At 45.8% G+C, this 12209-nt stretch overlaps 1 protein-coding gene across 1 annotated transcript; it reads left to right on the top strand.

Annotated features, from left to right (window-relative positions):
* Positions 1 to 3376: 3376 nt before the first annotated feature.
* Positions 3377 to 4357, top strand: LOC137529145 (olfactory receptor 6E1-like). Its single transcript, XM_068251203.1, has one exon. It carries the CDS (start codon positions 3377 to 3379, stop codon positions 4355 to 4357), a length of 981 nt encoding a protein of 326 aa, XP_068107304.1.
* The last annotated feature ends 7852 nt before the right edge of the window (positions 4358 to 12209 follow it).

Here is a 12209-nt window from a genome sequence, read left to right as displayed (position 1 = left end):
CGGGGTACAGAATCAGGAGGCAGAAACAGAGTCTAGGAGCGAGCCGGGGTTCGGCAACGGTGTATCAGAAATAACGAGGTACAAGATCAAAGTTCAGAAGAGTAGTCAAGGCAGGCAAGAAGTCATAACAAATAATCACAATCAAACTAGTACTTTAAGCTATCAACAAATCTAGCTTTAGTGTAGGATTACAGCTCCAGCTGGTCCCGGCACACTAACGGATCTGACTAACGGATCTGGGTGCTCCCACGTATGTGAACGCAACGCCAGACACCAGAGAAGTGAACTGCCGGCAGTATATATACTCAATCGTGACCCCCAGCACCTCCCTGATTGCTGGACCAATGGGGAGCGGAATCAGGGTCAGCTGACCAGCCTGGTCAGCTGACTCCCCTCAGACTATCATAAATCTTCCTTGAGTGCGCGCGCGCGCGTCACTCTAAACATTGAGGGACTACGAGTCCCAGCCCTGCTCTGTGGTGCAGCGGAGAGATGTGCACCAGCCGCCGCGTCTAACGCGGCGGCTTCTTCGCGTTCCGTCCGCCTCTCCACGGGGACAGCCGCCTCACGCTGGGAGGAGGCGGCTGCCTCCCCGTGTGAGCGGGCACTGCACGCGGGAAGAGCCGCCGACCGCTGGCTCATGGCGGCGGCTCTTCCACGCTTCCTCACACATTAACAGTGTTATAATGTCCAATTAAACTGCGCAGTTACTATGAAGAGAACTAGTTAGAACCAGCTCCCCTATGCTCCTGTTGCGCGCTGTTCCCCCCGCGCTGCCACTCATGCTCGCGCTTTCGCTCACGCTCCCTCTAGAAATTTCCCCACTCTGTGTATCTGGTTGCTATGCGACCGTCGCGAGTCTGTCTTTTATGCGCCTATTTGGATCTGCCTGTTGGCCAAGTCCTGTGTCAGCAGCATGTGTAATTCTTGCTGCTAACCAGGACATTAACTACCTAACGACCACATCACGCCAATGGACGTAAACGCGGCGGCAGCCCCAGGACCGTCTAACGGCAATTGGTGTCAAGTCCTGGGGCCGGCTACTGCAGGAGATCATGCGCAGGCTGCGCGTGCATCTCCTGCTTGGGGGGCCGAGCTCCACCCCGCCTTCAGTCTCTAGGGAGACTATTAAATGGCCATCTAATTAGCATGTACAGCACTGCGATCAGCAGCAGCGCTGTACTGGGGACAGCCGTGTGATTTTGCTGTCCCAATGGGACACACAGGAGCGATCGCCAGTGATAGGTTGAGGGGGGAACGTAAAATTATTTTAAAAATGTAAAAAAATAATTTAAAAAAATAAACAAATATATAATTATTTTAAAAAAACTAACATCTTGGGGGCGAGCAGACCTCACCAACAGAGAGCTCTGTTGGTGGGGGAAAAAAAGGGGGGGGGGGAATCACTCATGTGCTGTGTTGTGTGACCCTGCAGCTTGGCCTTAACCCTCCTGGCGGTTTATTAAAAATCCGCCAGGGGGCAGCAAAGTCTTTTTTTTAATTAATTTTTTTATTTTTTCATGTAGCGAGACAAAGTCTCGCTACATGATAGCCGCTGCTCAGCGGCATCCCCCCAGCCCCTGGGCTTCCCCCGTCGCCATGCCGACGGGCGGCATGACGTCACCGACGTCATCGACGTCGTGACGTCATTGGGAGACCCGATCTACCCCTCAGCGCTGCCTGGCACTGATTGGCCAGGCAGCGCACAAGGTCTGGGGGGAGCACCGCGTAATCGGTGCGGAGCGGCGGCGATCAGAGGGCACACGCAGCTAGCAAAGTTCTAGCTGTGTGCTGCAAAAAAAAATATCAAAATCGGCCCAGCAGGGCCTGAGAAATCCCCCTGCGCGGCATAGCCCGTGCTCAGCACGGGCTTACCGCCAGGGAGGTTAAAGCTGCAGTGGCCATTTTCACAAAAAAGGCCTGGTCTTTAGGGGGGTTAATCACTGTGGTCCTCAAGTGGTTAATACGCATGTCAGCAAAATAATAAAAACACTTTGTCCCCTGAAAGGGGTTACAAGACTTCATCCAACATTTTGCAGGGCAGGCCTAATTAGACTGCTGTTAAGTTCATGTAAATGTGGCTCCATCCATGACCACACCCACATTCCTGTGCATTGCCACACCCATTTTCTGGCTGAAGTGCCCAAAAGCAACTGGGGACCCCATTGGCCCTGGGGACCCCATGCTGCTTAAACCAGTCCTGATCATATACACAATGTTATATTCAGTGCTGCTCAGCAAGATTTCGGATATCCGGGTTACCCAGATAATCCGAACTTTTTCAGCTATCTGACCGGATTTGGATTCCGGATACCTGGGCCGAAATCCGGATAGCTATCTGCAGATAGTTGGCAGGAAATCCGGATATCCGCAGAAATCCGACTATTGAGATACTGTAAGTAAGGAGATGACGACCCTGACGTCATTGAGCCAACCAGAGGGCTCCCAGCAGAAGCCTGAGCAACCAATCACAGAAGGGAACCCTGGCCAGCCCCACCTGACCTCATTGAGCCAATCAGAGGGCTCCCAGCCTAAGCCCTGGAACCCAATCACAGAAAGGAACCCTGGCCAGGCCCCCCTGTATAATAAGGAGGGCTGCCATGATGAGAAATATCGACCTTGCTTGTGAATGTTCACTGAGAGACATGCTTCAGTGCTGCTGGCCTAGCAAGTGCTGCACACAGTGATAAACCTAAAGCTGTTCAGTGATTAACCCCTTCACTATCACTACACTATTGTTGTATTGTTAATTAGCTTGATTTCATTGTGTGACAGTCAGAGTGTGTGCTGCAGATGTTATGTGTCTGTGTGTGTGCTATGCACAGACCAGGCCAGCTGCTGCCTGCTGGATAGCTATTAGCCTTAGCTAGCTACAGTATAGGTTAGGTTAGGGATGAGGGAATAGGATTACTGTGTTATTGTGTAGTTAGTACTGTAGTACTGCAGTCAGTGATAGTAGTAGTTAGAGTATTAGTACTACTGTGTTAGCTTACTACAGAACTTCTGTGCTGCTGAGCAGTGCCAGTGTAGCAGTTAGTGTCTTCTCCTCTGCTGTCTGACTGTCACTCGGCACGTGGCACTTGGCACGTGTAACGTGGCACTTGGCACGTGGCACTTGGCACATGACACTTGGCACGTGGCACTTGGCATGTGGTACGTGTCACGTGGCACGCACAAAGTGCCACGTGCCAAGTGCAAAGTGCCACGTGCAAAGTGCCACGTGCCAAGTGCAAATTGCCATGTACCTGCTGCCAAAGGTTTATCTGTAAATTAGCATTTAATTTAATAAAAACATACATAAAATGCAAAAAAAAATGAAATTAAAATCATTCTAATTACATTTAACATGTTTTATGTTTCCTTAGACTTGTGTACAATGTGGAATGGAGGAAATGTTTCATTAGTGACAGAATTCATTCTCCTTGGAATACCAGGTTCTTATGAGCTTCAGGTCTTGTTATTTGTGTCCCTTTCCATTTGCTATGTGGTTACTTTAGTACTTAATACCACAATAATCATATTAAGCTTGACTGATGCTCAACTTCATACACCGATGTACTTCTTTCTTAGCAATCTGGCCTTCCTTGATATTACTTTTACATCAGCCATTGTCCCTAAAGTGCTCTTTAATCTAATCAGTGGGAACAAGAGAATATCTTTCCATGGGTGCCTTGCTCAGTCGTATATCTACTTTCTGCTGGGAACCACTGAGTTCCTACTTCTGGCTACAATGTCTTTTGATCGTTATGTGGCTATTTGCCATCCTTTACGCTATAGCATTATCATGAGACCAAAGAATTGCCTGAAGCTGATTGGTTGTGCTTGGCTAGGTGGATTTATGGACACAATTGTTCAAACTGTCCTTACGTATAGATTGCCATTTTGTGGCTCAAATGTTATCAATCATTACTTCTGTGATGTGGAACCTCTGCTGAAACTGGCATGTGGCGACACACATGTTATCGGGATGTTAGACTTTGCATTGGCATCTTCTTTAGTCTTGGGATCACTGTTCTTCTCCTTAGTCTCCTATGGCTGTATTATCTCTGCTATTGCAAAAATATCATCAGCTGAGGGACGAAAAAGAACCTTCTCCACCTGTGCGTCCCACCTCACTGTAGTCTTCATTGTTTATGGCAGCTGTATTTTCATGTGTGTCCGCCCCTCCAAAAATTCCAAGGTGGATTCTACCAAAATTGTTTCATTGCTAAACTGCATAGTCACACCACTTCTGAATCCTTTTATATATAGCTTCAGGAACAAAACATTCAAGGAAGCACTTAAACGGACATTGAGAAATAAAACCAAGTTTTCGGGCCAAATGCTTCAACCTGCCTTAAAAAAAATACCATTGTAAATTATTTTCATATTAAAGTGTACCTAAAGCAAACATAACAGATAAAAGCAGGTACTCATCTCAGTGGTGGGAAGCCTCCGGATAGTCTATAGGCTTCACAGATCCTCTTATTGTTCCAGCACTGAGTCCCTCTAAACCTATTCCAAAGAGCACATCTGGGCTGAGCATGTTCGAGAAAAGTTTAAGCTCATGCATGGAATCAGGGATGGTCGTAGTCAGCCAACTTCGCTACACTGGAACTACAAGTAGTTTTACGCAATTACTCTTCGCCAAACTACGGCTTTGAAAAGAAATATTCACTTCGTATGCATTTCGTAGACTACGCGTTAAAATACGCAATTACGCGCAGCACGAAGCGTAGTGTATGCGGATGCTTATGCCCTTACGCGGAAAAAATTCCCCATTAATTCCTCTGTAAATGCTTATAACGGGAACTCTTCTATGCGTACATTCCCCTTTCCAATGCGTAATTTTTATAAGCATAGAATCGTACGTGGGAAAATAGACGCGAGTAACGCATTCGTATTTCACTACGCAATGTAACTACACGTAGTGGACGTAAGCTATGCGTAGCGGTACTTCGATATGCGTAAATTCGTAAGCGTAGTTTTGAAACTTTGCCTACGAACTACGATGCGTAGATGTGAACTACGATGCGTAAATTCGCACTGGTGTAGTTTCTGTTCATCCCTGCATGGAATAAAATATCTGTGCACAAGCAGCCTCATTCTACTTGGCATGCACAGACCTTACTTATGCATATACAGCCAGAAGATCAGTAGGGTAGGGTCCTGTATAGGAACGGTAGACTCAGAGAGTATCGGGGAAGCCTCTTAATCATCCACAGGCTTCCCACTCCTTAGGTAAATGTCTAAATCTTACTTGCTCTCACCATCTCAAGTTTGCTTTAAATCCCATTTTATTAATAAATGTCCAAATGTAATTAATAATAGGCAGCACAGAAACTTAAAAAAAGTAAAAAAGGGTGCATGCGGCAAGTGGACTATCTAGGTGCTGCGATAGGTACGGATGTTAAATATTGGTATTTGGGCTACAGAGCAGAAATGTTTGCGCCTGGTAGAGCCTGCTATATATCGGGCACTGCAGGTACCCACATGCTGATATTTTTAATCCCCTATAGCAGCATCTGAGAATATGCAGATTTTTTTTCTCTTCAAGGATGTGGTAGTGTGGGGGAAGCGGGAGCTTAGGTTTAGGCATTAGGTAGGTAGTGTGTATGGGGGAAGAGTTTAGGTTAAGGCATTAGGTAGGTAGTGTGCATGAGGGGAAGAGTTTAGGTGTAGGCATTAGGTAGGTAGTGTGTTCCAGGAGGGCGGGGGGTAGGTTTAGGCATTAGATAGGTACAGTGTGTGCATGGGGGGGGGGTAGATTTAGGGCATTAGGTAGGTAGTGTGCGCGGGAGGGGGGGGGGGGAGTTTAGGCATTAGGTAGGTAATGTATGCGGGGGAGAGTTAAGGTTTAGTTATAAGGTAGGTAGTGTGTGTGTGTGGGGTGGTTAGGTTTAGGCATTAAGTAGGTAGTGTGTGCAGGGGGGTTAAGGGTTAGGCATTAGGTAGGTAATTTGTGTGGGTTGGGAGGTTTAAGGGTTAGGCGGTTGGGGGAAGGATCTGTGTGCGAGTAGGGTTAGGTTTGGCCATAGTAAAATATTGGTATTTAATACTGATATTTTACAATCGCCCTTTAGTGGGTGCAAAATTTCCATTCGCCTTTATTTCACGAACACTAGAAACTTACATGGTCACCTGTTCTGATTGTAGGTATAAGGGGCAGAGACCTGCATGGATGTAAGTGTGATGCCAGGCGACGCCCAGTCGGCCAAGATGCAATTGCAGGCGGTTTGTGACACAAATCGTTAAACCGAGATGTGATATGTAATCTCCCCCTGCTCTAGGAGCAGCTGGGAGGTTTGGTCTTAGCTGAGGGAATTCATGTAAAAGGCTGGAGGAAGGTGTTAATTAGCTTGGACAATGCTTATGTCCAAGGAGAATGCTCACTTTTAATTACCTCAGGGAGATGTCCCTAGTCACCAAATGGTGACTCTATTCAGAGAAAGGCTTCCCTCACAGCAGGAGGCCCATTCAAAACCTACTTTCCCACAGACTTCATGGCACCGATGAAGGGCAGATCTGAATGCATGTGTGTTATGATTTCCTGTCGGTATACGAAAACCGTATATTGCACAGCTATGAAATTCATATAGTCTTATTCGTTAAAGTCTGCCCAACGTGTGGATATAAAATTCATGGCAATATCTCGTCCAGTTATTGCGGTATGAATCTTCTCAGGAACCTGAGAATTTACCCAAGTCACGTCTGATATCATATTAATCTGTATTTTCCGACAAGTATGAATCTGTTATCCACCTAAATATGACATGTATCGTTTATGAGTTACGGTATTTTATAAGTTTAAACCTAAAATCTCTCAGAGGGAATTAACTGTCATTGGTGGGTAATTCAGAGGGGCGGGCATTGCCACCCCCCCGAGCCAGCTTCATCAAAAGCACCTGGCCAGCAGGCAGACCTCATTCCTCCATTTTCTACCTTCATGAGAGCTGCTGCCACTTTGAGGAACAAGCGGCGGCCATCTTGTCTGAACTTTGCTCCTGGACTGAAACAAAGCCCATTTTCCATGTGCTCAGATTTTCCCAGAATGACATCTCTCCATGAACTTTAAGTATCCATGTTTTCTCCCTTTTATTTTCATACTGTGTTATCTCATGTCTCAATAATTGTTGATTTTAATAATATTCTGTATATATTAATTATTCATATTGCAAATTTAATAAACGACTTTCAAACGTCCTTTGTTTATTCAGCTACCCTATTATTCAGCTATACACAGAAACTGAACCCAGACTTCTGAGGAGACGCTACTTTCGTTGCTAGCTAGACAGAATAGAGTGTGTTTAACCGTTTTTTTTGCAGGTCTAGAAATAGCTAGTCAGTGGGTGCTTCTGGCCCAGGAAAGCAGAAGTGGTGGCAGTTATACCCTGAAATAGTGTGTAAGTTGTAATTACCGTACCTCACAGCCCAGGCTCCCTTCTGGTTGGGCTGCTGCCCAAATTCTGTCAGTTTCTGCCCACTGATCGCGACCACAGCTTGCATGGTCTGTATGCTGAAACCGATTGGAAGGCAATTTGCGGTCTGGCCACCAGGGGCTCTGTGACAGTAAGGACTAGAGATGTCGCGAACCTCCGATTTTCGGTTCGCGAACCCTGTTCGCGAACCTCCACGGAAAGTTTGGTTCGCGAAAAAGTTCGCGAACCGCAATAGACTTCAATGGGGATGCAAACTTTTTCGAAAATTTCTATTGGCTGTAATAATGTTAGAAAACATGTTTCAAGTGTTCTAATACCTGGCCCTCCACCCTCCTCCCCTTCTATCCATAGGAGGGAGGAGGGTCTCATCTCCCAGGAAATTCCAGTATTTCTCAGCTCTGGTGCTTTGAGTCTGCCAGGAGAAAAGCATGATATAAATGTTATTTTTCTTTTGGACTGAGCATAAATTGTACATGCTAGCTCCAGCTAGCTCCAGCTAGCTGTGTTGGTGGTATAATGGATATGTTAGTAACCTACCCTACACTGATACCTGGGTTCAATCCCCAGCTCTGGTGCTTTGAGTCTGCCAGGAGAAAAGCATGATATAAATATTATTTTTCTTTTGGACTGAGCATAAATTGTACATGCTAGGCTAGCTCCAGCTAGAAGTGTTGGTGGTATAATGGATATGTTTGTTACCTACCATACACTGATACCTGGGTTCAATTCTCAGCTCTGGTGCTTTGAGTCTGCCAGGAGAAAAGCATGATATAAATGTTATTTTTCTTTTGGACTGAGCATAAATTGTACATGCTAGGCTAGCTCCAGCTAGAAGTGTTGGTGGTGTTAGAACCTGCTTCTATATCACCTTGCTTCGACACCAGTAACTTCTTACTGTTACGTCTCACAGACTGTGAGATCACTTGACTTTCCACACAGCAAGTAGGAGATAGACTTCCTCAGGCTTCTTCAATGTTTATGTTATTTATTCAAGTAACAGAAATACAGATAGATACAGTTTATCATCTCCTGGCAAAGCAGACTTCCATGCTGCGTTACAGCTGCGTGAGTACCTTCCTGCTGAAGGTATCCAGGTCTTTTTGTATCTACTCTATGTTACATCTAGACTACCTATGTACAGCATACATTATATCAGATTACAGAAAGGAAGCACATACTTAGAGGTCCCAGTCAGCCTTGCGAGCTATTGCGAAAGTAAAGAGCAGAATGAGCTCCCATAGCTCCCTCAGCCTTTAATACTGACTAGGAAAGAGTTAAATATGACATCATCTTCGCCACCCCCTAGATCAGACAATTGGTGGACCCAATCGTGGTGTCATCATACACACCTACTTGATTAATAATTAATGAGGCTTCTGACCTATATGCAGGAATGTGGATATTTACATAACATGGCTGATGTTTATTGTTCTAGTGGCGGTACATGCGCAGGTCAGGGAGACCGGCGGCCTTGTACTAGAACAGCTTCTTGGTATGTTCTAGTTCTGCTGCTGACAGAACTGCAGATTTTCTCTCTCAGAGAAAATCCCCTTAAAGGGCCGATCTGCACTCCAAGCCTTTTTGACTAACTCAGTCCAAATAACTGAGGCCTACTTAAGTTATAACAATCCCCCCTAAAAAGGCTTGATCCGCAGATCCCCACTTCTGAACCTAACCGTACCTGGTTTCTTTCCTTTATGTTTCACTTTTCGATGTTCGTGCTCACACAACTTCTCTGCTCTAGGCGGTTACCCCTGGAAGAGAGAGAGCAAGACCTCTTGGTCTTCCTGTAACCAGGCTCTCTGGGGAGGCCCTACTTCTAAGTCCCTCTATACCACATGCTCAGCATTTGCGTCACTTACGTATCACTCACAAACTTGCATGACCACAGAAAAGTGAAACTTGTGTGTTTGTTACTCAATGGAGCAGTGCCAGGTGCCTTCTAAAAGAACGCCTTTATACAATCAACTCCATCACCGGTACTACTAAACCTATACCCGTAACCCTGTATATCCCTTAATTTGAAAATATCGGTTCAGGAGATTGTTTATGAGGCACCAATCTCTGGACCAGGTTAATTTGTTTTACGTAATTTTAACACGCAACCTCACCTGGATAATGATGCCTAACGTTGTCATCCCCATCCAGACGACCAGTGGGTGTAGAAAGAACTTTGGAACTGCAGAGGCCCAGTCCGAGTGTCCCTGGAACATCACCGGAACCTTTGTCCACCAGGTCAGACTGGCACTCACCTGCTCATTTTTGTGTTCTACCTCGTTAAGATCACCTGTATCATGGTGAAATCTTACCTCTAACTTAGTGTACTGTTTGTTTAACCTTTGTAACAAAATGTGGTCGTCTTGGATCAAACCCTGTTCCCCATCGTCCCATGTCATGTTCTCTTTCAGGATGGGAACTACCCGTGAAACTTTGTACTTTAGAGTTCTCTTAACACTTTGAGAAATAACGTCATCCAACCTGGATGACTGGATCCATATGGGATCTCCGCTCACCCAATATGTTCCCCTTGGAAACTCCCCCTTATCGGAACAATTATGAGAATATACCTTGAATGTATCATTAGACCTTATGTTAAAAAACCAAACCTTTCCTTCAGCCACCGGAACTATCGATTGGGCTTCAGGGTGGATCTTTTGAATAGTAGCCTCGCATTCTGCGTTATTGAGCCTGCAGGCTTCTTCACTAAATTTGACTTGCCCCGGCCAACGCAGGTACTTCTGCAAGAATTGCCCGCATGAGGACAACTCTACTTGCTTCACCTCCCCGTCTAGCACCAAAAAAGGTTGACCTCTCAGGTCCTGGTGTGAGACACGGGTTGAGGTGGGAACTAAGGAAGTGGCAGTGCCTAAAGGAATGTTGCACCGTTTCCCTTTGTTCACCCAAACATCTCGAATCTGCCATGCAAAAGATCCTTCTCCAGAAAAATCGATATACCTCCCCTTGTCCAATCTCAGTTGGACAGGATCTTTAAGCTTCTCCCTGACAAAATATGCCCCCAACTGTCCTGATTGGACCTCTTCCCCCCTTACGTCCTGAGGCACAATATGTACCTGAGGTCGGGAAGACTGTACTCTCTGCAATCTTTCAATTAAGAGTACCTCTTCACTTACCCGACTAGCATGAGGATAAGCGGCTGCATATGGACTGTGTAATATCGTCCCCTATTGTGACCCGTGTAGTGTGGATGGGGTTCCCTGTGTTGGCTTTCCCTCCCCCGGGATCGCTCTCCCCACCCTCTTTGTCACCTGGAAATGTGGCTTGATCTCGATTTTTACTTCGTGTTTCGAGAAGCACCAACCCTCGGCTTTCCAGCCTTTACGTGCTCTTTTCACAAGTGCTCTTTTCCTCCGTCCCTGCATGGTCCATCTGTGCCAAGCGGAGGGAGGTGTGAAAGGATTAGTACCTTTGTCACCCAACATTAACATGCTTGGGCCTTGCATTCTCATTAACCCCTTATTATACATGAGAATGTCCTCTCTTAGTTCTCCTAGGACGGAATGGCAACCTAGGATCACCATCAGCACGGTACTCTTCATTATAAAAGCACCACCTTGGGAAAGAAAAACATTAGCAATTTGCACTATGCTTTGCTCAGTCAGTTTTTTTAGACGTTTTCCAATCTCAGGAACCTCGGTTTTTAGTCTCTTTCCAATTTCAGGAATCTCGTGTTTTAGTCTCTTTCCAATTTCAGGAATCTCGTGTTTCTCCAAACTTAGATTGGCATCTGGAACCTTTCGCTTATCCGACTGACATCTCCATCTTTGCTGCCAGCACTGCAGCTGTCTCGATTCCATATTGCCCAACTCCTGAAATCAAAATACAAACAAATCAATTCTTATTAATGATTTGGGATTTGCCCTGCGGCTTGTACTCTGTACACTTTAAATTGATCAATATATATCGTAATTGATCTCGTTGCTTTATGGTTCTCATGAACTCTGTTTACTCTTATTGGTAGATTGGAGTTAAACTTCACCCCCCTACCTCAGTACTATCCTCAGTACTTACCTGTTTAAAATATGCTCCCGCGGACTTCACCTCTGGAAGCTCTCACCTCATTGCAGCTCACTCCACATCCCCCCCTATCTGTCCATGCGCGGCTGTCGCATGCACAGATTACGGATGCCACACCTGTTGCTGCTTTGCAGGTGAGCCTGCAATGCTCTTACTCATTTTCGCATTAACTTATCTAGAACTTCATCGCGATACCAGCTCTGCTAGAGGTTCTGTGTGTTATACCCTCTGATCAATGTTTGCCGTGCCACTATCTAAACTGCAAAAAAAAATGGCTGCCTCCCTGTAGGAAGGAGCATTTAACACTTAAACTACCCAGGGTGCAGGGCTAAGCATACCAGCGTCACATGCCTGTATGCAGATCCCTGACTGCCCATGTGGTAGGTAGTCACATGGCAAACACCGTACTGATACACTGTCACTCTGTACATGGCAATTATTTCATTTGTATAATTGCCCCATGAACTGCTGTCAGTTCTTGTTCTTTGTGCTACAATTGATAGGAGCTGGAAAAAAACATATTTGACCAATCAGTGGACGAAAAAAAACGCACAAAAAAACAGCCCCAGCCCAGCATAGACCTCTTAGTCAAGCTCTGGCCCTGTCCACGACAAAAAACAGAAAAAAATGTTACCGCTCTGCAGCAGCGGCGACGGAAACCCGGATTGGTTAACTCCCTTTTTTCCAACTCCGGCACCCCCCTGATGCACTGTCCCCCCCTATACTCTATTGGGAACTCATGCTGCACCACCCATT

This window comes from Hyperolius riggenbachi, chromosome 1, assembly GCF_040937935.1.
Source record: "Hyperolius riggenbachi isolate aHypRig1 chromosome 1, aHypRig1.pri, whole genome shotgun sequence".
Classification (NCBI taxonomy): domain Eukaryota; kingdom Metazoa; phylum Chordata; class Amphibia; order Anura; family Hyperoliidae; genus Hyperolius; species Hyperolius riggenbachi.
The sequence above is the reverse complement of the archived record's forward strand: the minus strand, read 5'-3'. Positions and strand labels throughout refer to the sequence as shown.